Raw genomic sequence first — 24,153 nt, 5'->3', positions numbered from 1 at the left:
ACGAAATACATGTTCAATTACTTAAATTAAGAGTTGAAATCGAACAGAATTAGTGGAATTAAAAGTTTTGTATTACAATATAATTCTTTCTTATTGTACTAAAAATTTAATATATCAATATTTATTATACTAAGTTGATTATTTACCTATGAATTTTTAAGATCCTAAACATGATTGTCAGGAGTTTACATATTGATGCATGGATATTAAAAAAATAATATACCTCTATGGTGTTAGCAGTAGCAAGACCAAGATCATTATGACAGTGAGTGGAAACAATAACATTTGCAATTCCTGGGGTATTGGCTTTTATATCAGTTATCAGTTTTCCTAACTCAAATGGCATTAATATGCCCACAGTATCAGCTATGTTCACTGTTGTTGCTCCAGCTTCAATGACTACTCCAAGAATTTCATACAGAAACTCTCTCTCCGATCTGCTCTCATACAGATTCAATCATACAAAAATCAGACATTCATGAATGTAAAATACTTACAACAGAAGATTCAAAAGTTACTACAACACACATGGAAGTTGCGTGAGATGCTATTGTAATTGGGAGGAAGACTAACAAGATATACATATCAAATGTGTTAGAACTTGTGGCAAGGGAATAATAATTGAATATTCCAATTATTCACTTATTGAGTCTTTGAACTATTTTTTATAGTAAATTATTGTATTTAATTAAATACTTATGTTATATAAATTATTTGCTTTTAGGTATATGTTTGGAGTGAGTCACAATACCGGATTAGATGGTGGGTGTGAATTAATGAGCCCTATCTCCTTCTATATTGGATAATAAAATAAATGACATCCAAACATATATCATCAATTGTTTAGATCAATGGGAAACATATATATTTTGTTCCATACATTCATAAATAAGTGTAGTTTCTTGTCTTCTAATTATAATCTATCATTTTTTGTTTTAACAATTATTATTTTCAATTCAAGCATCACTAGCAACTAATTGTGATTTCAACACAATTGTATAGTTTTTCTCATTGCATAAGAAATTCCCCACACATCTAAACCAAATACTTGATTGGTAAGGACCTTAAATTTATGTACTTTCATTTTTATATAAGAAGACCCTAATTGCTATGTTTTTTTTTTTACAGTGCATTCAATAGATATAAGATGTTGAAAGGTAAATTAATTGCAAGATCAAGAAAACTAACATGGTTGTCTCTCAATGTTAGTTATTTTTGTCCAATTATAATTGTTTACTTTTTTTATTCCTCAATTATTTATAATTGCAGCTATGTTATACAATTGATACATCCATTGTTCATGTTGATATTCACATAAAAATAGTCTTTTTTATGTACTAATTGAAGTTATAGTGTTTTGTCCAACATTTCGACAATCCTCAACCATTGCATCTAGATTCAATTAGTTACATATCTTATAAATTTGTACAATAGTTTATGGTAGATGACTTGTAATTATCTTTTTCTATGTAAATACACAATCTATGTCCCCACACATCTAAGATTTTTAGATCATAATAATTACATTCAAGAACTGTAGCCTATTATTATTCTAATAAACTATGATTACATTAAATAATAATAGCCTGTTTGAATGCTACAATATGTTTGAAATCATATAGACTACGGGTTCAAGGAAATCGTAGCCTATTTGAATATAAATAGACTACAATTCTTTGTATGCACCATATTAAATGATGAAAGATAGACTATGGCTGGAAATTGTTAGATATATTATATCTTTTAGTTAGTTAGTTATTATTTCTCTTGTATTTTGGGCTTAGATATATACCAATTATGTGAATGTACACTTGTCCATTGACAAGTTAGATGGCACAAATTATGCAACATGGACGTCCGACATCAAACTTTGGTTGAAGAGTCAAGGGTACTTAAATCATCTTACTCAAAATGTGACTACTGCTCCCATAGATGACACTTCCCGCTGGATGAAAATTGATGCTCAGTTATGCATTGTTATAAAGTCCACCATTCACTCCTCACTGAAACAAATGTTTCGATCCTATGAAACATGTTCAGAAGTATGGGCACAAGCGAAGTTGTTATACACAAATGACACTCAACGTCTTTATGGTGTTTGTCAGGACCTATTAACTGTTATTGGTCCGCGCAATCCTGGTCCCATGGCAGAATATTTGGGTAAAATTCATGCCCTTCTTCATGACTTTAATGATATATTACCTCCTGCTTCCACTCCTGCTGAATAATTGGAACAACGATCAAAGTTCTTCATGTTGTTGGCATTATACGGACTCTCTGATGATGTTTCTCATGTCCGTGATCAGATTTTGGGTTCTCCTGTCATACCCAACTTTACTTCTACTTGTTCTGCTCTTTTGCGTATACCGAGCAAACCCGTCACTGAGACATCCCCTCATACTGATGATTCCTCTGTTATGGCTGCTCAACGTGATGATCGAAGTCGGTCTCGCAAGCCAAGTAAAGGACGTCCAAAATGTGACCATTGTGGCAAGTTAGGCCAACAAATTGATAGATGTTATGCTCTCCATGGACGTCCTCCTCGACCTGTAGCAATGGCAAATTCTGATCCACCTCCCCGATCACCGTCTGCAGACCATCCTACTTCATCTAATATCGTAGACAAACCTGCAATCTTCAACGAATTTCTCAAATGGTATGAGGATCATCAGCACTCTGGTTCCACTACATCTGCATCTGTTGCACGTACAGGTACACCTTTTGTTGGTCTAACTCACTCCCTCGGACCTTGGGTCCTTGACTCAGGCGCCACCGATCATATCACTCGTAACAAGTCCTTGTTTTCTTCCTTGTCATGTCCGAATAATTTACCCTCAGTAACAATGGCTGATGGGTCTAGAGTCTCATCTCATGGTATTGGTACTGTTAATATTTTTCCATCCATATCCATTGATCATGTACTTTATGTCCCTGGGTCTCCCTTCAACTTATTGTCCATTAGTCGTTTAACTCGTACTCTTAATTGTGTTATTTCATTTACTAAAGATTCTGTTTGGTTGCAGGACCGGAGTTCGAAACACATGATTGGCACAGGATGTGAGTCTCATGGCCTTTATCATCTCAGCCCTTCTCCACATGTTGGCGTTGTCATGGAGTCACCATCCCTTCTTCATGCTCAGTTCGGTCATCCCAGTCTTGCCAAACTACAACAACTTGTCCCGAGGTTGTCCACATTATCAAGTTTGTCGTTTGAGTCTTGTCAGTTAGGGAAGCATACTCGTAGTTTCTTTCCTCGTAGTGTCTCACAACGGGCGTCGTCTCCTTTTTCATTGGTTCATTCTGACATTTGGGGACCTAGTCGTGTTAAGTCCATTTTAGGTTTTCAGTATTTTGTTACCTTTATTGATGACTATTCCAGATGTACTTGGTTGTTTTTAATGAAGAATCGTTCTGAGTTGTTTTCTATTTTTCAATCTTTTTTCAATGAAATAAAAACACAGTTTGGGGTTTCTATTCGAAATTTACGTAGTGATAATGGCCGTGAATACCTTTCTCAACCGTTTAAACAGTTTATGGCTTCTCATGGCATTCTTCACCAAACCTCATGTGCTTATACCCCTCAACAAAATGGGGTGGCTGAGCGCAAGAATAGACACCTTATTGAAACAACTCGTACACTTCTTATTCATGGTCAAGTACCCTCACGTTTTTGGGGTGATGCAGTTCTCACAGCATGTTATCTTATCAACCGCATGCCATCTTCCGTCCTAGATAACAAAATCCCTCATTCTATCTTATTTCCTCAAGATCCTCTGCATCCATTACCTCTTCGAGTTTTTGGGTCTACATGTTTTGTTCATGATTTTAGTCCTGGTCTTGATAAGTTATCTCCTAGGTCTCACAAATGTGTCTTCTTAGGATTTCCACGGTCACAAAAGGGCTATAAGTGTTTTTCCCCTTCCCTCAATCGTCATTTTATCTCTGCTGATGTCACTTTTGATGAGTCTTCTTTTTACTTTTCACATCTATCTTCTAGTTCTGTACCTCTCCCTGTTACTGTTGATATTCCTCTTATATGTGATCCTCCTGGTGATGCTCCACCCATTTTGTCTTCTCCTTCTTTAGACTCTCATTCACCACAGGATCATCCTTCACCTCCCCTTCAGGTTTATAGTCGCCGTAATCGTGTCCCTCATGACTCACTTCCGGTGCCGCCTCATGTGTCTCCTCCGGCTCCACAACTGAGTCTGACTTGCCTATTGCCCTCCGTAAAGGTATACGCTTACCCGTAACCCTTCCCCCCATTATACTGTTCTTAATTACCACAATTATCTCCATCTTTTTATACTTGTCTCTCATCCATTTCTTCTGTGTCAATTCCCAAATCTGTGAGTGATGCCTTAACTCATCCTGGTTGGCGTCAAGCTATGCTGGATGAATTAAGTGCTTTACAGGAAAATGGAACTTGGGAGCTGGTCCAATTACCATCTGGAAAGTCTGTTGTTGGTTGCAGGTGGGTGTATGCTATCAAGGTTGGTCCTGATGGCACGATTGATCGTCTGAAAGCTCGACTGGTTGCCAAAGGCTACACACAGATTTTTGGTTTGGATTATGGTGATACTTTTTCTCCAGTGGCAAAAATGACCTCTGTTCGCCTCTTCATTGCCATGGCCGCTCTTCGACAATGGCCTCTTTACCAACTTGATGTCAAAAATGCTTTCCTCAATGGTGATTTGCATGAAGAAATTTATATGGAGCAACCGCCTGGCTTTGTTGCTCAGGGGGAGTCATCTGGATTGGTATGTCGTCTTCAAATCCTTATATGGCCTAAAACAGTCTCCTCGGGCCTGGTTTGGTAAATTCAGTGGTGTTGTTCAACAATTTGGTATGTCTCGCAGTGAAGCGGATCATTCAGTGTTCTATCGCCACTCGAGTGCTGGATGTATCTACTTAATAGTGTATGTCGATGATATTGTTCTCACAGGAAGCGACTATCTTGGCATCTCTCAGATGAAACAACACCTTTGTCATCATTTTCAAACCAAAGATCTTGGCAAACTCAGGTATTTTTTGGGTATTGAAGTAGCACAATCCAATGATGGTATTGTCATATCTAGAGGAAGTATGCGTTAGACATCTTGGAGGAAACAGGGTTAATGAATTGTAAATCTGTTGAGACACCTATGGACCCTAACATCAAACTCCTACCAAATCAGGGGGAGCCTTTCTCAGATCCTGAACGGTACAGAAGACTAGTTGGTAAATTAAACTATCTTACTGTTACGCGTCCTGACATTTCCTTCGCAGTTAGTGTGGTGAGTCAATTTCTAAACTCCCCATGTGAAGACCATTGGGATGCAGCTGTTCGCATACTGAAGTATATTAAAAGATCACCTGGAAAAGGTTTGCTATATGGCCCTAACAACGATACAAAAATTATTTGTTATTCAGATGCTGATTGGGCTGGTTCCCCTTCTGATAGGAGGTCTACTTCTGGATATTGTGTCTCTATTGGTAGCAACCTGATATCTTGGAAAAGTAAGAAGCAAAGTGTTGTGGCAAGGTCCAGTACAGAAGCAGAATATAGAGCTATGGCATCAGCTACTTGCGAGCTTGTGTGGCTTAAACAATTGCTTAGTGAATTGAAATTTGGAGATGTCACTCACATGATACTTATATGTGATAATCAAGCTGCTCTCCATATTAGCTCTAACCCTGTCTTCCATGAGAGAACCAAACACATTGAAGTTGATTGTCATTTCATTCGAGAAAAAATCATATCCGGAGATATCAAGACTGAATTTGTTAACTCAAGCAACCAGTTGGCAGACATATTCACTAAGTCCTTACGAGGACCTAGAATTGATTATCTTTGTAACAAGCTTGGAACATATGATTTATATGCTCCAGCTTGAGGGGGAGTGTTAGATATATTATATCTTTTAGTTAGTTAGTTATTATTTCTCATTTGTATTTTGGGCTTAGCCCATATTTCTTCTATTATAAATAGATAACCCTATGTGTGTATTTAACACAAGGGGATATTCTCTCCCAATCTTCTCTATTTCTCATAGAAATCATAGTTTAAAATGCTTATTTTAGACTATGACCGCACAAACTATAGTTTTTTTAACCGTAACCTAAGACCTAAAGTGATGTAGTATAAGGCCCCTAGTGTAGGAGTGAGTTTTCGTATATGGTAATTTAGGAATGATGGTGATATTTGAATCAACTTATTTTCAGTTGTATATCAGATTTGAGATAACGATTTTGAGTAAAAGTTATTTACAACAATTATTGACTATAAAATTAGAGTTTGGACAATTAAGACATAATATAATTGGTAAAAGTATAGATCGTATAACTTCCTCCACTCATGTGTTAATGTGACACTTAAGGGATGTGAAAGGAGGGATGATAGTTGAAGCAACAAGTACTTGAGCGATAAAAGATCAGAACAATTTTATCTTTTGTAGGTTCTTACCTTTCAAATGATGTGAAAATCTTCACACAAGCAAGTTTGTCTCGTTAGTGTAGGGAATGGATTTGAAACTAGTTATTTTAGATGTGTGTTGTGATTCAAGAATCAAAACATATCTAGACGAGGTAAAAAATGGTGGATTTTTTTTGCTTCGGTTATGAATTATAGCCTAAACTTTTATATTAGGCGTGAATTATTAATCTCCCTCCATTTTTCCCATTATTTTGAGCCTCCTCTCCCATTCATTCTTTTGTTCTTCCTCATCTTCATCAACCTTTATTTTCTCCATCATATTTCCACCTCCGTAAAAAAAATGCAAGCATGAGATCCATCATCTTCATCTGTACATTGAGAAACCAATTCACACCGCAAAAATCCATATTTGCAAAAATATCAGTCCAACAAAAAATCTCAATCGGCGAAAATTAAGACAACTAAAAATCTTAATCGGCAAAAATTAGGGCAACCAGATATCCCAATCAAAGCCCAAAGTCCATGTAGGTCACCTTCACTATTGAGGAGTCCCAACGAAAAATTCAAACCCGACAAAAAATGAGGGAAAACAAATTGAATGGCGAAGAAAGAAAACTCAATCACTATTCACTCACGTTGAGCAATAATGACTTGAGTTCGACGATATTTGGTGGAGATGCTAAAAAACAAAGAAGAAAGAAGGAAGGAAGAGTGATGTAAGAATAAGGAAAACAACTTTTGTAGGGACGAAATGTTTGGCACGAGTGTAAAATTTTTTAAAATAATAATCCTAAGGGGATGTCTAGGCTTCATCTCTAAAAATAACAAAAGCCTAAACCTTTATCCAAAAATTAAATACAAAAATATTAGTAATATTTTTTAAATTAATGGAAACTTTTAGACAATTATTTTGAGACAAACCGATGTCGAAACGTGTATATGTTTAGATTTTTATTAGAAGCGAAACCTAATCGTTCTTAATAATTTAAAAATTATTACCGCTTTGAAATATTTTGGTTTTCTTAAAATCTAGACATATTAAACGAAATTAAATGAACTTTTTTACTCATAAAATGACATAAGTTTTATTCAAATATTATAATATATATATATATATATAATCTAAGTCGTTAGAGTAAATAGAAGTGAATATGAGGAGAATGAAAACAGATAATAATTCTCAACTTCCTTACAAAATTTAAAAGTCTAAAATAAACTTTTTGTTAACAAAAATACATTCATTTAAAAGAAAGCAATAATAACATATTGGTTTAATGTCTCGGTAGGTCCTTATTTTCGTCCAGAATCTTAAATAGATCCCTTTCTTTTTCGACGTCTCAATTGAGTCCTTATTTTTGTAAAATTGAATCAAATAGGGACTTTCCATCAAATTGAGAAGACACCATTAAGAAGGGGTGTTACATGGCATGCTGACAGTGTTTTTTTAAATGATGTGGCATTAAAAATGTGTCTCAATTGTATTTATTTTATTTTTGAATTAAAAAATAAAGTTTACAGAGTGAAAATATAATATAAGTAAGGGAAAAGTTGGGAAATCAAATTAAATTAAGTATCCAATGGGGGCTTGCCACGTGGAAGCCCCTTTCTCACCCAAATTAGGGTTTTGGGATTTTGAAGGCTTGCTTCTGCCTCCTCTGCTTGCGCCACGAACTGTGTTGCTGCCAATTGCCATGGAGATCTCTTTGCGTGAGAGAAAATTTTCTCTTGTGGTTGCATTTTGATTTTTACAAGTGCTTCACGATTCTAATTATCTCTCGCAATAATGGTGGAAAACGAAGGGAATCACGCTCTTGAGTTTTGTCTCCTGAGTCTCAATAGTGCTTGCGCGACAAGGGTTCGCTGATTTGGGGATTTTTTCTACGTTGTAGGGTTCCTCTGTTGTTTCTGGTTTTTCTGCGTTTCAGGTTGCGAAGACAGTGGAGATCGAATCACGATTGGGCGGCCTAGCGAGTAGCTCGTGAAGAGGCACTGGTGTTTGGGTGGTCTCTACGGCGGCATTGACGAGGTGGTCAGGTGAAGATGCTTCACAGTGGCGGTTGATTTGGGAATTTTCGCAGATTCAACTTTTTTTTGTCAATTTTGCATCAGTTCACATACATCTTTTTTTTCTGGTTTTTGATTTGGGAATTTTCGCAGGTTCTGGTTTTGTCTCGCAGTGGTGAAAATGTTGGGCAAACTCGCGATTGGGTTCCTGCAACTTGCAGTTCTGTCTACGGTGGCTGCTATGGAAGCGTGATTTGGTTACCAGAGAAGATGAAGGATGGCATTCCAGGAGCAATGTTTGGTGCTGGCAGTGCTTTTGGACCTTTCCATGTGTTCTATGAATTGCCCTTATTTAAATTTTACTTTCCCTCTTTGCACTACATTTTTTAATTCAAAAATTAAAAAAATACACTTCACACACATTTTTAATGTTACATCATTTAAAAAGACACTGTCAGCATGCCATGTGACACCCTCCTTAACGGCGTCTTCTCAATTTGACGGAAAGCCCCTACTTGCTTCAGTTTTACAAAAGCAAGGACCTAATTAAGACGCCGAAAAAGAAAGAGACCTATTTGAGATTTCACACGAAAATAGGGACCTACTAAGACATTAAACCTATCATATTAAGAATATTTTTCTTCTAAAACCTAAACAAATTATTAGGAATGTTAAACATTAAAAATTTTAAATGAAGTGTGAAAAAAAATGAAGAAAACTTACCTCGTGGCATCTTCAGCACCGAACTGAATATCATTGCAACCCAAACTCCTTGCAAAGGCTATCATATCCCTGGCTATCCCAATAACCTCATTCTTACTCTTTTGCAACTTGTGCTTCATGTGAATGTCGCTGGTCGCAATGGAAGTACAAATGCGAGGCCTCTTCGCGTGTTTCACAGCCTCCCATGCAATGGCAATATCCTTTCTAACACATCTACATATTGATTTAACACAATCTTGAAATTTCACTTAACACGTATAAAAGTAATTTAACTCCATTCGTTAACATAGTTAGGTTAGTAACAAGATCAATTTTCTAAATAACATACTCTAAATGAATATTTTTATTAAATATGACAAGATATAAATATTTAAGGCTTAAACCCTTACTTTGGTTCCATGTTAAGAGATGAATTTTTGTTTAGTACCCGGTTTTAAAAATGAAGACATTGGATCCCCATGTTATGAAAATTGTATGACTTCAGTCCTATTCCTTTAACGACGTTAATTGAAAACGTTGAACTGACTATGGATGTGAAGTGTGCAAGAAATTTCATCGTGGCAATGAGTTGAGCTACATTAGTTGACGTGGCAGCCAAAAGAATACATTCTGTGTGTTTAAATTGGGGAAATTAAATACCCTTCATTGGAAATCTTCATCAGCTTGGCTTGTTGTCGCACCGTTCCTTGCAAGCCCTCTCTCACAAGCATGGCCCTCTCATCTTGCTACAACTGGGGCAGATCCCCACGTTCATCGTTTCATCTGTTGATGTGGCCGGAGAAATATTCAAAACCCACGACCTCGTTTTCATTAACCCGCCAAAAACCATCGCCGTGGGAATCTTTCTCTAGGGCTACAAGGACGTGGCTTTCACCCCCTATGGCGGTGATGAGTGAAGACAACTATTGAGAACTATTGTGAGAACTATTGTGAGAACTATTTGTGATTGATAATTATGCTGCTCATAACTAGAAGTGGAGAAATAGACAATTGTTTGCCTTTTTGTATGTTTTAAATCAAGTTATTTTGGTTTACTTTTTTGAACAGGTACAGAATGGTGTCGAATCAGACAGCTTCTACCATGGAAATTGAGACTGTAGCATCAGAAGCCAAAGTTTTGCCACCAAAGCCAAAGTTTGAGGCGTTGAAGCCTCATGAGATGTATCATGGACAAATTCAGTTCCGTAAGGTGAATGTTCCACCTCATCGTTATACCCTTTTAAGAAAGCTTGGATGGATATCTATACTCCCATTTTTGAACCGATGAAATAAAATCATTAAGGTTTTTAAATGGGGAAACCCTTTTTCATTTCTTCCCCTGTTTCCCCATGTCCTTCACTCCTAGATTGGGGTTTCCTTTTTGCTTTTTCTTTTTTGTTTTCCTTTTCGATTTCCGAGAGATTGAAATGGTGGTGGCTTAACACTGCCTGTCCGGCGTCAGACAACACGAGGTTGTCGTTCTTGAGGAGGGAGAGCAAGGAGCGTTTCCCGTTCATTGGAACGTCGCGGTTGGCCATCCACACCACTATGCCTCTTCGCCTACGAGAACGCCGAAACAGTACACGTTCTCCCCCACGCTCCTGAACCCCGCCATGAACGTCCCCTTCGGCAACGAAACTATCACGTCTTCGTCGGGTCTCTCCACGGAAAGGGGGAACATCGTTGAAAAGTGGAAGGACAAGACACATGTGGGTGATTACGACCTTCGTTGGCTACCACGTTAAATGATTCTAAGTCAACTAAATGCCACGTCTTCATTTCTTACACAGGTCACGTCACAATAACTTCAATGTTATCAATTTTAACACCGTTAAACGAATAGGACTGAATTGATACAATTTTAATAACGTAGGAACCCAATCCATGCACTTTTAAAATCGGGTACTAAACAGAAATTCACCTCTTAACATGAGACCAAATAAGGGTTTAAGCCAATATTTAATAATATACTTCTTGATGGGACACGAAAGGACACCATAACATCTAATTTCGGATATATATTATCGTTAATAATTTTAACTGTAATTTTATTTAAATATCTTTAAATATTAAATAATGAAAGAAATATTAATTATTTAATAATTTTATAAAATTGATGTTTATATATTTTATTTATTTAAATATATGAAGTGGATGTTATTTTTAAAATTTATATTTTTATATAACTTATTCATATTTATTTGAAATTATTTTAAAGTTAATTTTATTTAAAATTATATATATATATATATATATATATATATATATATAGTATAAAAAATCCGTATGGTATTTTCTTTCATAGTTGACAAATAATAAACAATTTTTTTGAGACAGACAGTAAATAAACATTATATAATAGGATGAATATTTTAAGTGAAAAGGTTTAGTTAATATGTACCAAATAGTTATTAACCCTAATAATAATAATATAATGTTTTACACCAGCTTAATTAAACTACTTTCAATCTGAATTATTCTAATTAGTTGTTATTAGAGTGTTAATTAGTTGGATATTCTAATATGCATAGAAAAGAATTAGATAAATGTTATATATAAAAAAGAAAAGAAAATGAGTTATTGTCATAGTTAAGATCTTTGTCTAAAAGTCATGTCATGTTTTTATATAATTTCTAACAGAGCTGTTCATAAAATATTGGGAGTTGTTTATATATTCAAGTTTTTCTGAGTAAAATTTACAATAAAATAATGTTTTAACTTCAACCTTTTACGGACTTCAAAGTTAATTTGGTTGAATTGTTCAGGAAGTACGTCAGTGTAATATATTTGGCTTTAGCTAATGTATGATAGGTTAATCCACAATGAAAAAAATATGAGCAGAATGGGACATTTTAGTTGATTCCACATAAGTTGTACCTGTAGTTTTATTTTATATTTTTTAATATTTTCTTGGTGTACTACAATTGTTTATGTTATGAAATATAACTAAATCTTTTTTATTTATATTTCACTTTTATTTTACTTTATTCTTAGTCAGATTTCTTTATTTGTTTATCAGTAAATAATAAATTACTTAGAAGTTTTTCTATAAATTTTCATATTTATGGTAAATGCTTAACTCTTTTTTTTGAGAACGAGCTGTTTATAGATTTTTTTCTCAAGTATTTTGGTTTTGAGTAAAAGTTTTTACATGGCATATTATTTATCATATTTATTCAAATAGTATTTTTTTTATAACCAGAATTTGGTGAAATTTTTATCAATGTAATATGATTTTAAATAAAATTTTCTCAAATAACATATTACTTACAATTTTACTTCAATAATAGTATTCAAAATCAAAATTTGGTTGAAAGGGAATTCAAACCCTTATTTTTATACATAATTAAAATAAGTTATACCCGAATTGGATTTTTCGAGGATTAAATTTTAACTTACTTTTAAGAATTAAATTAAGATTTTTTTTAAATTATTATTTTTAATAAATTTTATAAACTATTATATAATTAATATTTGTTTTATTATTAATAAATTTATATATTTATTTATTAATTTTGTAGATAGTAGTAATTTGTTTTTTCTAATTTAATATTATATATTTTCTTATCATTTTAATAAATTATATATTTAATATTTATTTTAAATTTTGAAAACAATTTTTTTAATTAATTTAAATAAATTTAAATTTAGAAGAATATTTTAAGATATAACTTAATTAATTTTCTAATTTAATAATTTTCATTCCCAAAACTAAAAAAACCCTAAACCCTTACTCACCTCTCTGATTCCTCTCAACCATTTCTCTTTCATCTCTCTCACTTCAACCTTTTCTCTGTCATCGCTACTGTAGCCCCAATTCAAAAAATCAGAAACACTTGTCGTTAAACAATCTTAAAAAAGAGGATTTTATAATGAATTTTTTATTTTATAATCTTATCTAATTTTATCCAATTTTCACAAGAATTGGTAATTGACCTGGAAAAAATCATATATACTCGCTGTTAAATAATTTCTTACAAAAAAATAATTTTATAATGAGTTTTCATTTTATAATTTTTGTCTTATCTAATTTTATCTAATTTTCACAAGCATAATGACATCAAAGGAATTGGTAATTAGCTTGAAAAAAAATCAGAAACACTCGTTAAACAATTTCTCACAAAAATTGATTTTATAATGAGTTTTCATTTTATAATTTTTGTCGTATATAATTTTATCTAATTTTCACAAGTATAATGACATCTGAAGGAATTGGTAGTTGGCCTGGATGATTTTTTTTAGAGTGATGATTCAATATATGCAGATGATGAAATTAGAGAGGTTAGTGAAGATGGTGAAATTGAAGAGATCTTCAATCAACCTTTGCCTAAAGGTAAATATGTCAATAACTCAACTCTTTACAAAAGCAAATTGTTTAACCTCAAGTGTGTTTGATTTTTTCAAAGAGAAATGGTTAAGAGGAATGAGAGAGGTGAGTAAAGATTTGGGGTTTCTTTTTTTTTAGATGAAAATTATTAAAATACCCTTAACCTTAAAACTTAGAATCCATGATATAAGGGTATTTTTGTCTACTAAAACCCTACCAACTGAAAAACAGGCGTATGCGCGTTAGCAAACCCATATATATATATATTTACAAATCTTATATATCTCATGTAAAAGATCAAATATAAATCAAAATAAAATAGAATGATAGATATTCAAAATGGATGGACATGAGAGTTAATTCGATTTATCATCATTTGAGTTAGATTAAATTTGAGTTAGATTAAAGTTGATTGACTTGAAATCTATTAATAATAACTATTCATTGTATTTTTATTATTTTTTATATATTTTTATTATAATTATTTAATTACTTCTAATTATATAGGTTAATACAATAATTTTTAATTAATATCTTTTGAATGATTTTTTGTGAAATATGTACAAACTCTAATTAAATTGGTATTAAAAAAAATAAACCCAGTTTACGATGCTGTCTTAAATATATAAAATAAACTTAAAGAAAAATATATTCAATTGAATTAAATCTAAAATGAATGCTTGACTAACATTTCTAATTTCCAAAAGAAATTAGATTCATTTTATTTCAATCTCTATAAACGAGACGAAATATGTTGTTGAACTCATAATTTCTTTCACAATTTTTTATATTTTTAAATTGTTAGTATGGAAAATTGAATGCAGAACTTGTCATACGCTCCCCTTTAACTTTTAATTATTATCATTTAAATAAATCTTAAACCACATTTTTTATGTTTATAGTTAAATACAATTTAATAGTGGTACCTGCAGAAGCCAGCAATGACGGGGACGTGTCCGTCGTGACCGGCGGTGTTGCCGACCTCTTGAGCGATCATTTTGACGGCCATGAAGTCGTCGTCAGAGGCAGAGGGGAAGCCCGGCTGAATGACGTCGACGCCCAGGTTGGCCAGCTGCCGCGCGATGCGGAGCTTCTCCTGAGAGGTCATGGTGGCGCCGGGCGACTGCTCTCCGTCGCGGAGGGTGGTGTCCAGGATGCGGACGTAGGAGGGGTCAGGAATGTGATGGGGGAAGTACTGAGGGCGAGCGCGTGGAGTGGAGCTGTTGGTGGCCATTGATGCGAATTTGGAAGCTTTGCTTTTCGGCTTCTATTTTAATGGGAATTTGTGTTTCTTATTACTCCCTGTTTTACCATACCAGCTGCATGCACAGAAACCTGGGATCATTTCTGATGTACTTTTTTATTATATTTATCTCTTAAATATTGCCATTCTCCAATAAAAAAACAAACCAAGCGTTTCAGTATTGCCTTTTCTGCAACGTTTCGTGGCAGATACTATAATTACATATTTCTCTATTAGAATGAGTCTCTCGTTTGCCTAGAGGGTTAATATTATGAATATGTTCTAAGGTGCAAGAAAAACGAAAATCCAATTCATCATATTCAATTATTAGTTATTTAAATATATTATTTTTAGTATATTTTAATGAATTTATTTTAAATTTAAATTTTTAATTTTAGTTATTATGTCAAATTTAATTAGATTTGGAATTACGTTAATTAAACTTTTAAATTTTGAATATCTAAAAATAGAAAGATTTTAAATCAATTTAAATTATGAAATTTTAGGTCTGAGTTAGGTTTGTGTAAGATAGAATTAGTATGGGTTGGTCCAACTCAGGTAGGACAAAGTTGAGTTAATTGGACTCAAATAATGTAAAATTTAATCAGACTTGATCTAACACAAATCGATTTGGGTCATACCAAAATCAAACTAAGTTATGTCCAATCAGATAAAAAATTATATTGAATGTTGATCATGCATGGTTTAATTACAAACAATGATATACAATTAAGATCCTATAATCATGGTAATATAGACAAATACTTTCTTAAATAGGATGTTGATGAATAACTACAGTAATTATTGTAATATTACACCATAAAATAAAATTAATATTGCAAATCTCCAAAATCAAGAGTCATAAATGTATGATATTTGACAAAATATTTGATTTTGTCTAACTCAATCAAGTTAGGTTAAGTCTTTTGAATATAGTGAAAACTATATATGAGATTAATCTCTCTTGTGTTGAATATCCACATAAAGTCTTCTATTTATAATAGAAGAAATATGTGCTAAGAATATGGGCTATGCCCAAAATACAAATAAGAAATAATACCAAATTAACTAAAATAAAATATAAAGATAAGACACAAATAATATATCTAACACTTCCCTCAAGCTAGTGCATACAAATCGTATGTATCAAGCTTGCTACTAATATGATTCATAAAGACTTAGTGAAAATATCTGCTTCTACACTTGAGTGACACCAAGTTTTGAATGATTTGGAAGACAACATAGAAGACGAAATATCAACCCAGAAAGACTCCCTTGAGCAACAATTCTGGGAGATTGCTCAATGGAAATCTCTTCTTGCAAATCATCGTTGAGGAATGCATTGTTGACATCTAGGGGATAAAGATGTCATTGTTAAAGAGTCACCACGACTATAAATAAATTAACAAATATCATCTTTGCCACGAGAGAAAAAACATATATAAACGGATCAAACACAATGGTGAAAAAGGGAAGTCATAAGAGACAGCAGCGGAAGAAGCCATGGATAAACAAAAAAGAAACCTTAAAAACCTTAGATTCTCCAATATAGGCACCTGAAAAACAAAAAGAGTGACATCGATGCTCTGAATAGTTATCTGAGAGACGAGACATGCGACCACGCTTGACGAACCTAAAAAAGGGAAAAGAGCGACCTCGAAGTTCTGAATCGCTGTAAGATGTGTCATTATGCACGACGAAAAATGGAGCAGATCCATGACTTCAAAAGGTGGAGAGTGCGTAAGAGCTTTGATGAAGGCGTATGATAACACGATGGTTGCCTGGTCGAGACAATTAAAATTGTGCAGTTGTCGATTGAAACTAGAACTTCAATAGTAACAATGGTAGACGATGGTGTCACCGACAACGGTAGATGACGTCATCGTTGGTAGCGACAGGTGTAGTGACAGATGCAATATAAATATTTTTTTCTCAAAAGAATGAGACTCTAATACCATGTTGAATATAGTGAAAACTATGTAGAGAAAAAATTTTCAAATATAATGAAAATTATCTACGAAATCAACATAGAAATCCTAAATATTAATTCCACTTACTCAAAAATATACTATAACATCGCTAATTTCTTTCACTTTCTACAAGAAGATCTCTATTCATAACAGCAATGTATTTAATTAATTAATTGTTTTAAGTATGTAACCAATTAAACTAGAAGGTTTCATAATTTAGGGTATTTAATGGATGGCTTCTAGCATACCCAATTGAAATAAGTATCTGAAAAAGTTCGAATAAACCTCGTGTAGATGATAAGTAGACTAGTGGTAATCAATTAAAATAAAAAGTCATTTTTTTATCTCCAATATTGAGTTTAAGGAATTGTAATATAATCGATTAGCCTATATGCAAAAGCCATATTTTCAAATACATAATTATAAAAAATACTGGTATAATCCACTATTTTTATTGATTGAGATACATTTATTTATATGAGCTTGCTTAGTTTAATCAACTAGTGTGAAGTATATAAACATCCATATTTGTAAAGACATTCTTTTGATATTTTCTGAGAGTTATGGATACGTGTCATAAAACTTATGCTTAGGATTGTCTTAATATATTGTTGATTTATGAAAGCATATAAAATACTTAACAAAATCAATTATGTTTTATGTTTTAGTTGATTTGGCTTGTGTTTTTCAACTTTTGATTGTTCGACAATCTGGCTCAATAATGGAGAGGAAAGTGTTGACCAATCTTCTTTATTGAGATCAGTAATATGTCACATTGTATGATTGTTGTTGTTTTAGAATATAATTAGGCACAACGAAGTAGCTTAGAATGTATATGTTTTTATAATATTGTTATAAGTTTTAATTTTTTTAATTTAGCCATTTGTTATCTCCATTGATAAGGAAGAAAATAAATGAAAAAACCAATTAATTTTTTAAAAAAATGGTTTTTGTCATATTGGTGTTATTATAACTGAAGTGATTAATCACTTTCACAGATTATATATAACTACAATCCATGCAAAAAAGTTAGAAAATTTTAGCTAAAATTGTTAATTGCTGAATCCATTTTAATTGTAGTTAATTAAGAAATTAGGATTCATTCATCCTTTCTCATCACTTGAATGTTATTTATATGGCTTATTTCTCCATTAAGAATATACCTCCGTTAATAATGTCATTAGTTTTTATATAGGAGAAGTGAAATCTAAAGTGACCATGATAAATGGTCTTATTCACATACCATTTTCTTTTTATTTGACATTTTTTAAAATATAAAAATTTATTTTTTATGATCATTTTATCTTATCATGTGTTTCAAATAAATGTAGATATATGTCAAACTATCATTATTTTTTTATATTTCATAAAAGAATGAGAAAAACATGTGGATTAAATTACTGGATCTTGCAAGATTCTTCTATGGTTTTCTAACTTTTCAATGTGTCATTTTGGATTTGGGAATCAGATTATTTTTGAAACAGAATAATCCGTTAGTATGCATAATGGTGGAAACTAATTTTATAAGTATATATTGGTATGAATTGAAACAAAAGGCAAGAATTAATGCTCTCAAAATGAGTTGAGTCAATCCGGCTCACCACGAGTTTGAACTGGAGTGAGTTTGAAAAAATTATAATTTTTTTTATGCGGGCTAGTTTTCAACCCGGCTCATTTAGAACCCGGCTTACCGGGTTGAATCCGTGGTGAGTCGGGTTAGCTCACCAACCTACCTAATTTAATTTAATTATTTATTATTTTGTGTTTCAATATTATTAGTCAGTATTTTTTTATTATATTGTAGATAATGAAAAAGAAGAAGATGTTTCAAAAGAGAAAAATATTATAAATTTATCTATTCAAGACTTTAATATTATAAATGGATAAGTGATACAAAAATTATCGATATTAAAAACTTATTTGTTCACCTTTTGTACATATTTTTGGATTATGCTTGGATTGTATGATACTTTTTTTAATTGTCTTTGGAGTTATTTAGTATGACGTTTATTTATATTTGAATTAAAAATAATTGTAATTTTTTTATTTTTAAAAAACTTATAATTAAATGAGTTTGTGAGTCCATCTGTTTAACCCACCAACTCGTGGTGAGTTGGATCGGGTTCGAATTTTTTCAACTTGCTAATAAGTAAGTCGGATTGGGTTGACTCACTAGGTAAATAATTCGTGGTGAACCAAACCGGATCAAGCCGGGTTACCGTTTTTGACAGCTCAAAAATTAAACCCAAGCAAGGAATGACATACTTCTTCTCCTTTCACCATCAAGTAAATATGTGAGTGAGAAGTAAATCTCTATATTAACTATATAAGTATTTATACCTATAAAATTAAAGTAAAAGATCATTAGATTTCGTTTTCTTAGAAATATATCTCTATATAACTACTTATTACACAAACAACATTCGAATGAATTCATATACGCACAGCATTCGTATATAATTATACCTCTGCATAATTATATGCATATTTAATCTATATTAACTACCTACCAAATAAACCCATAAAAAATATTATATTCAGATTGTTTGACTTTATATATAGTAAATATATATCATGTACATTTAAACTAATAATTACTATTTTATGTTATTCTTATTATTAGTTTGTTACGTTATTATAATTGATGTTATATTATTTTTTTACAATAATTAAAACTATATTATGTAAATTGTATTTTTATGATATATTAGATTACATCTCTTATATCACCATTTTATATTTTTGTTAAAGGAAAATGCTTTCATAATTTTTTAGGAGGAATTACTTTTATAATTTTATTAAAACGAATGCTTTGTGTTTAGATTTTGTTCTTACTATATTTATAATTATAGTGTAACTAGTAATGAAATAAAAATTATAAAAGTAAGCAAATATAAAACTCTAAAAACTAAAAAGTAAAAGTATTACATCATTGCATATGGTAGTGTTGCATTATGTTTTTAGCACTAGTCACTTGCCGGTCAATTTATAGTTCTATCTTTGAACCTTTTAGCTTGATATAGTTATATTTGATTAGACCATAATATTTTAACATGAATATTAGACTATTAAACTATTAGTATATGAACATTTATTATTTCAAAAACAGTTAGAGATAATTCTATATGCCTATTTATTGTAAAATTAGTATGTTATATATATTGTTAACTTAACAAAGTCAATTCTGTTGCGTAGAATTTATTTTGAAGGTTGGATTTATGATAGTGGATTTCAACTGCTAAAATCTCTCTGGAAAACCAAAATCCAATTGAGCTACGACTTCCCTCTCAATATTCCTATACCTCAAAACAAGTAACAGTGATATCAAAACAAAAGTCAACAAATAAAAAATCCAAAATGTAATTATCTTTTATCATTTTTTTTAAAAGCCATGTAAGACCAAACCAGATTAACAAAACAATAATAATAAAAAACAAATTTCATTTGAAGGTGAAAGTGTGTCATCTTTTAAGAAAACATACCGAGAAGCATAATAGAAACTTTTTACTCCCCACTATAATACGCTCTAAATTCCCCTTCCCCAAATTTTGTTTAGAAGTTCAAAGCAAAGGAAGAAAAAAGTAGATTAAAAGCTAATGAAAAATGATTTTATGTCAAAGGTAAATATATCATCGTTACCAAAATCATGTTTTAGTTCACCAGGTGTATATCCTTAGTATATATATAATTCTATTTGTCAAGGTCTAATCCGTGGACTTGGTATTAGAATTGTAGAATTAAGTCCTAATTATTATTTACTAAAAGCTAGGTGAGGAAAATGAAATGAATTTTAAAAGAAAAGAAATGTATGCATGTATCTGATTATCTCTAATTAAAGAATGAATGAAAAAAATTGGAAAGTAATATATGACACCTATCCTAAAATGATATACTAATGCAAAGCCAAGAACCTAAGCTAATGAACATTCTTACTTAATAACAAAATCTAAAATCTGAACCTATCTATTCAAGAACACGTAACAATAAGAAATACCAATTGGGTACTCATTTAATGCATGAAAGAGAACAACATAAAATCTATAAGAAACTAAAATTGCAACAATGAATTGAAAAGGTAAAGGAAATATGGCAACCTGATAGTAACCAAAGAAAACATAATTGAAATCTAATCCTAATCATATACCAAATGAAGCACAACAAAATTGAGATAAAAGAGGAAGTAAAAGTCAAACACAAATTGGTTATTGAATTAAACTTGAATCCTTAAAGCAACCTATGTCCTCAAGAAGACATCTTGAAAAGTTAGGCCCTCTTTGGGTCCTATAGTGTCTAACCTAGACACTAATAATGTGCATGGTTTTCTTTAAGTCTCAAGTCAAATTCAATTATACAAAAATACACCTAACAATATTCTGACATATCAAAAATACCATAAACAGATTACCCAGATTGAAAGAATTAAAACCTAATATCTACTATGTACAATCAAAGTGACACAATCATTTCTCTACACTACTTCAGTTAAAGGAACAAAAAAAATGAACTTCAAAAAGAACTTTTTACAAGGTAATGGGTAATGAGCATCACTAATGGAAATGGACAATTTAATCAATGCCAAAGGTAAACACAATATTGTATGATAATAACAAGAAACACAAATTCATAATTCATAATATGCTATTGTAAATCGTTCAATATTAATAACATATGCATAAATCATAAAGGAAAAGAAACAAACCCAAAAACAACTCAGAATCCAATACTGAAATGCAAAATCAATGAATGTCAAAGTTGGGAAAGGAAACTCAAGTGCAAAAATGTACATTGAATTAAAAGGACAATCAAACAAAATGTAATTTGAATGAAATCGAAACATAATAATTTTTATTGAAAACTGAAATCACAAGTACAATTGATACCCAAATCTCAAGAAAGGTCCCACAAGTCTGTCACCCAAATGAGCCTCTCCTTGAATTCCTGTGTAGAGATAATTTTTGTTATTCTATGAAATCCAAGAAATCTAAAACTAAAGGATGAAGAACTGAATCAAAAACCTAATCTATGTGTGTGATGTTTGTCACCCACCACACTTCGGAGTTCATCTATGCCTTTTATCACAAAACAATTCATGCTTTCTCAATCCTTGGGTCATTTCTTCTTCTCCTTTCTGTCGATTCAAACCCTGCACGTGCCTCCAGTCATCCTCTGGTCACATTCTCTGGAATCAATCTTCTGGGTTAGCGTCCTTTGGGCCGTGGAGCCTTTTTCTCTCGTGTCACCCTAGAATAACTCTCATGAACCTTAATATACTAGGTGAAATAATTGGGGGAAAACCCCAATTAATCGAGCTCTCAAGTTTGCCTTCACCACTGCAGCATGAAACATTGTGTTTCATTAATCCATACCAAGGGCTTCAGCTAAATCCAACAATGGCTCAACGGTGCAATTAAATCAACGCTAGCCCAACCCAATTTGGCCCAATTCAGCACCAGTCAACTTTGCTTCTACTGTTGACTTTCCAACCTACCTAACCAAGGGCTAACCTGCAAAAGAGAGAATTTAAAGAAGGTTTAAACATTAAAAAGAAAGAATAAAAGCCTATAACTACAAAAGAAGTTGTTATCATAGAGTTGAAGAGAAGAAGTTTTGATGATGTCTCAAAGTCAAATCTCAAGTGCTCTTGTTGCAAGAAAATCTTCATGAAAACTTGTTTTATGTTAAAACTTTTGTAATTTAGTAGATTTATGTATAGGTTGTAGTTTATCTTTGATTCTATGTATTGTTTGCCTTAGGTTGAGTTAAAATGTGTTTTGAATCAAAAGAAAATCTTATTTTATACTCAAGATAATCAATTATCAACTTATAATAATCGATTATCAGTAATCAATTATGATTTGTCATAATTGATTATCACGAGCAATTATGAGAATTTTTTAGCAAGTTTTTAGTTGTTGTGCATTCATTAAATGCATAATCAATTACCATAAGTGGATAATTGATTATCACACGTTAATTAGTTGACAACGAATTTTTGGAGGTATCATTGAGTGAGATCTCTATAAATTAGATTGGGACTCTCATTCTAAACTAGAACACACAAAATAAGTGTATTTCAAAATTCTTATCTGCAGTGTCAGGTGACAAGTGTTATGGGGTTTGTGTAACCCTTGCGTTGTTGCTTTAAGAACTTGACGTGTTGGCATAGAGTGAGAACTTTCATTGGGAGTGTGATTGAGTGTTGTTGTTGTTGTTAAGTTGAAAGTCTGTCATCCTTTGTGAAGATTCAAAGGAGGTGTTCATCCTTTGTGAAGATTCAAAGGAGGTGGTCATCCTTCGTGAAGCATTAAGAGGAAGTGTTCATCCCTTGTGGCTTACAGGAGAAGTGAGTTTCATCTCTTAGGGTAACAAGAGAGGTTTTTTAACCTTCAACTTGTTTATTTTCTTTGTGATTGTAACAGTCTGTTGGTTTGTGCTAGTGAAGCATTAACTCTCGATTGAGATTAATAACTGAATGTAGGATCTCTGTGATCTGAACCAGTATAAAATTACCTGTGCAATTTTCTCTCTTCTTTATTCTTTAAATTTGTTTAAATTGTTTTAAGGAATTTTTATATTTAGGAGAAAATTATTAAAAGAACGATTTGCGATAAGAAACCAATTCACCCCCCTCTTAGTTTGTTGAACGCGTTAATCATTCCGCTGCATTGATATGACAATTAGTAGTAGAGCTTGCTTTGATAGTAATTCAAAATGACGGGACAACATCAAACATTTGCCGAGGGTGCCTCTATCAATAAACCTCCATTGTTTATTGGATAAAACTATGCTTTTTGGAAAGTGAGAATGCAAAATTTCATGGAATCTATTGATAGTGAAATTTAGGAAACTATCAGAAATGGTCCTTTGGTTCCTATTGTGTTTATTAACAATTTGCAAGAATCTAAACCGTGAGAACAAATGGAATGCTGATGATAGAAGAAGATCCCAACAAGACGTAAGGGCTCGTAACATAATATCATCTACTTTAATTGTTGATGAAATTTACAGGATCTCAACTTGTAAGACTGCTCAAGAGATGTGGGAGATGTTGAGAGTCATCCATGAAATGTAACTGATGATGTTAGGAGAGCTAGAAGAAATATTCTAATCCAAGAGTATGAGATGTTCTGCATGAAGTAAGGAAAACTATTGTAGATGTTCAAAAGCGCTTCATGCATATAGTGAATCCTCTCATTGGGTTAGGTAAGTCCTTTGATAATGATGAATTAAATATAAAAATTCTTAAATCTTTGGTTAGGACTTGGCAACCAAAGGTGACTGCCATCAGTGATTCACAAAATCTCAACACTATGTCAATGGTTGCATTGTTTAGTAAGTTGAGAGAACATGAACTAGATCTCAGGAGATTGAACGAGGATGAAGAGAAAGGAAAGAAAAAGGCTCTGGCGTTCAAATATGAGATTGATAAAAGGAAACATCTTAATGAAGAAGAAGACTCTAAAGAAGATGAAGAAAATATGAGTCTCTTCAT

General features: G+C 32.3%; 1 protein-coding gene across 1 annotated transcript in view; it reads right to left on the bottom strand.

Moving 5' to 3' along the window:
• Positions 1–24,153, bottom strand: part of LOC124846570 (putative 2-isopropylmalate synthase) — a 36,475-nt gene extending 12,322 nt beyond the window's left edge. The window contains exons 1-4 of the mRNA XM_088091377.1: positions 24,099–24,153; positions 14,375–14,699; positions 9,143–9,355; positions 224–437 (exon numbers count right to left, since the gene is read on the bottom strand). Coding sequence (XP_087947503.1) covers positions 224–437; positions 9,143–9,355; positions 14,375–14,699; positions 24,099–24,153 — 807 coding nt within the window. The remainder of the gene's footprint in view (positions 1–223; positions 438–9,142; positions 9,356–14,374; positions 14,700–24,098) is intronic.

Source organism: Vigna umbellata, chromosome 5 (genome assembly GCF_029865625.1).
Source record: "Vigna umbellata cultivar VRB3 chromosome 5, Vumbellata_1.0, whole genome shotgun sequence".
In the NCBI taxonomy this organism is placed as follows: Eukaryota; Viridiplantae; Streptophyta; class Magnoliopsida; order Fabales; family Fabaceae; genus Vigna; species Vigna umbellata.
This window is presented reverse-complemented; position numbering and strand designations above follow the sequence as displayed.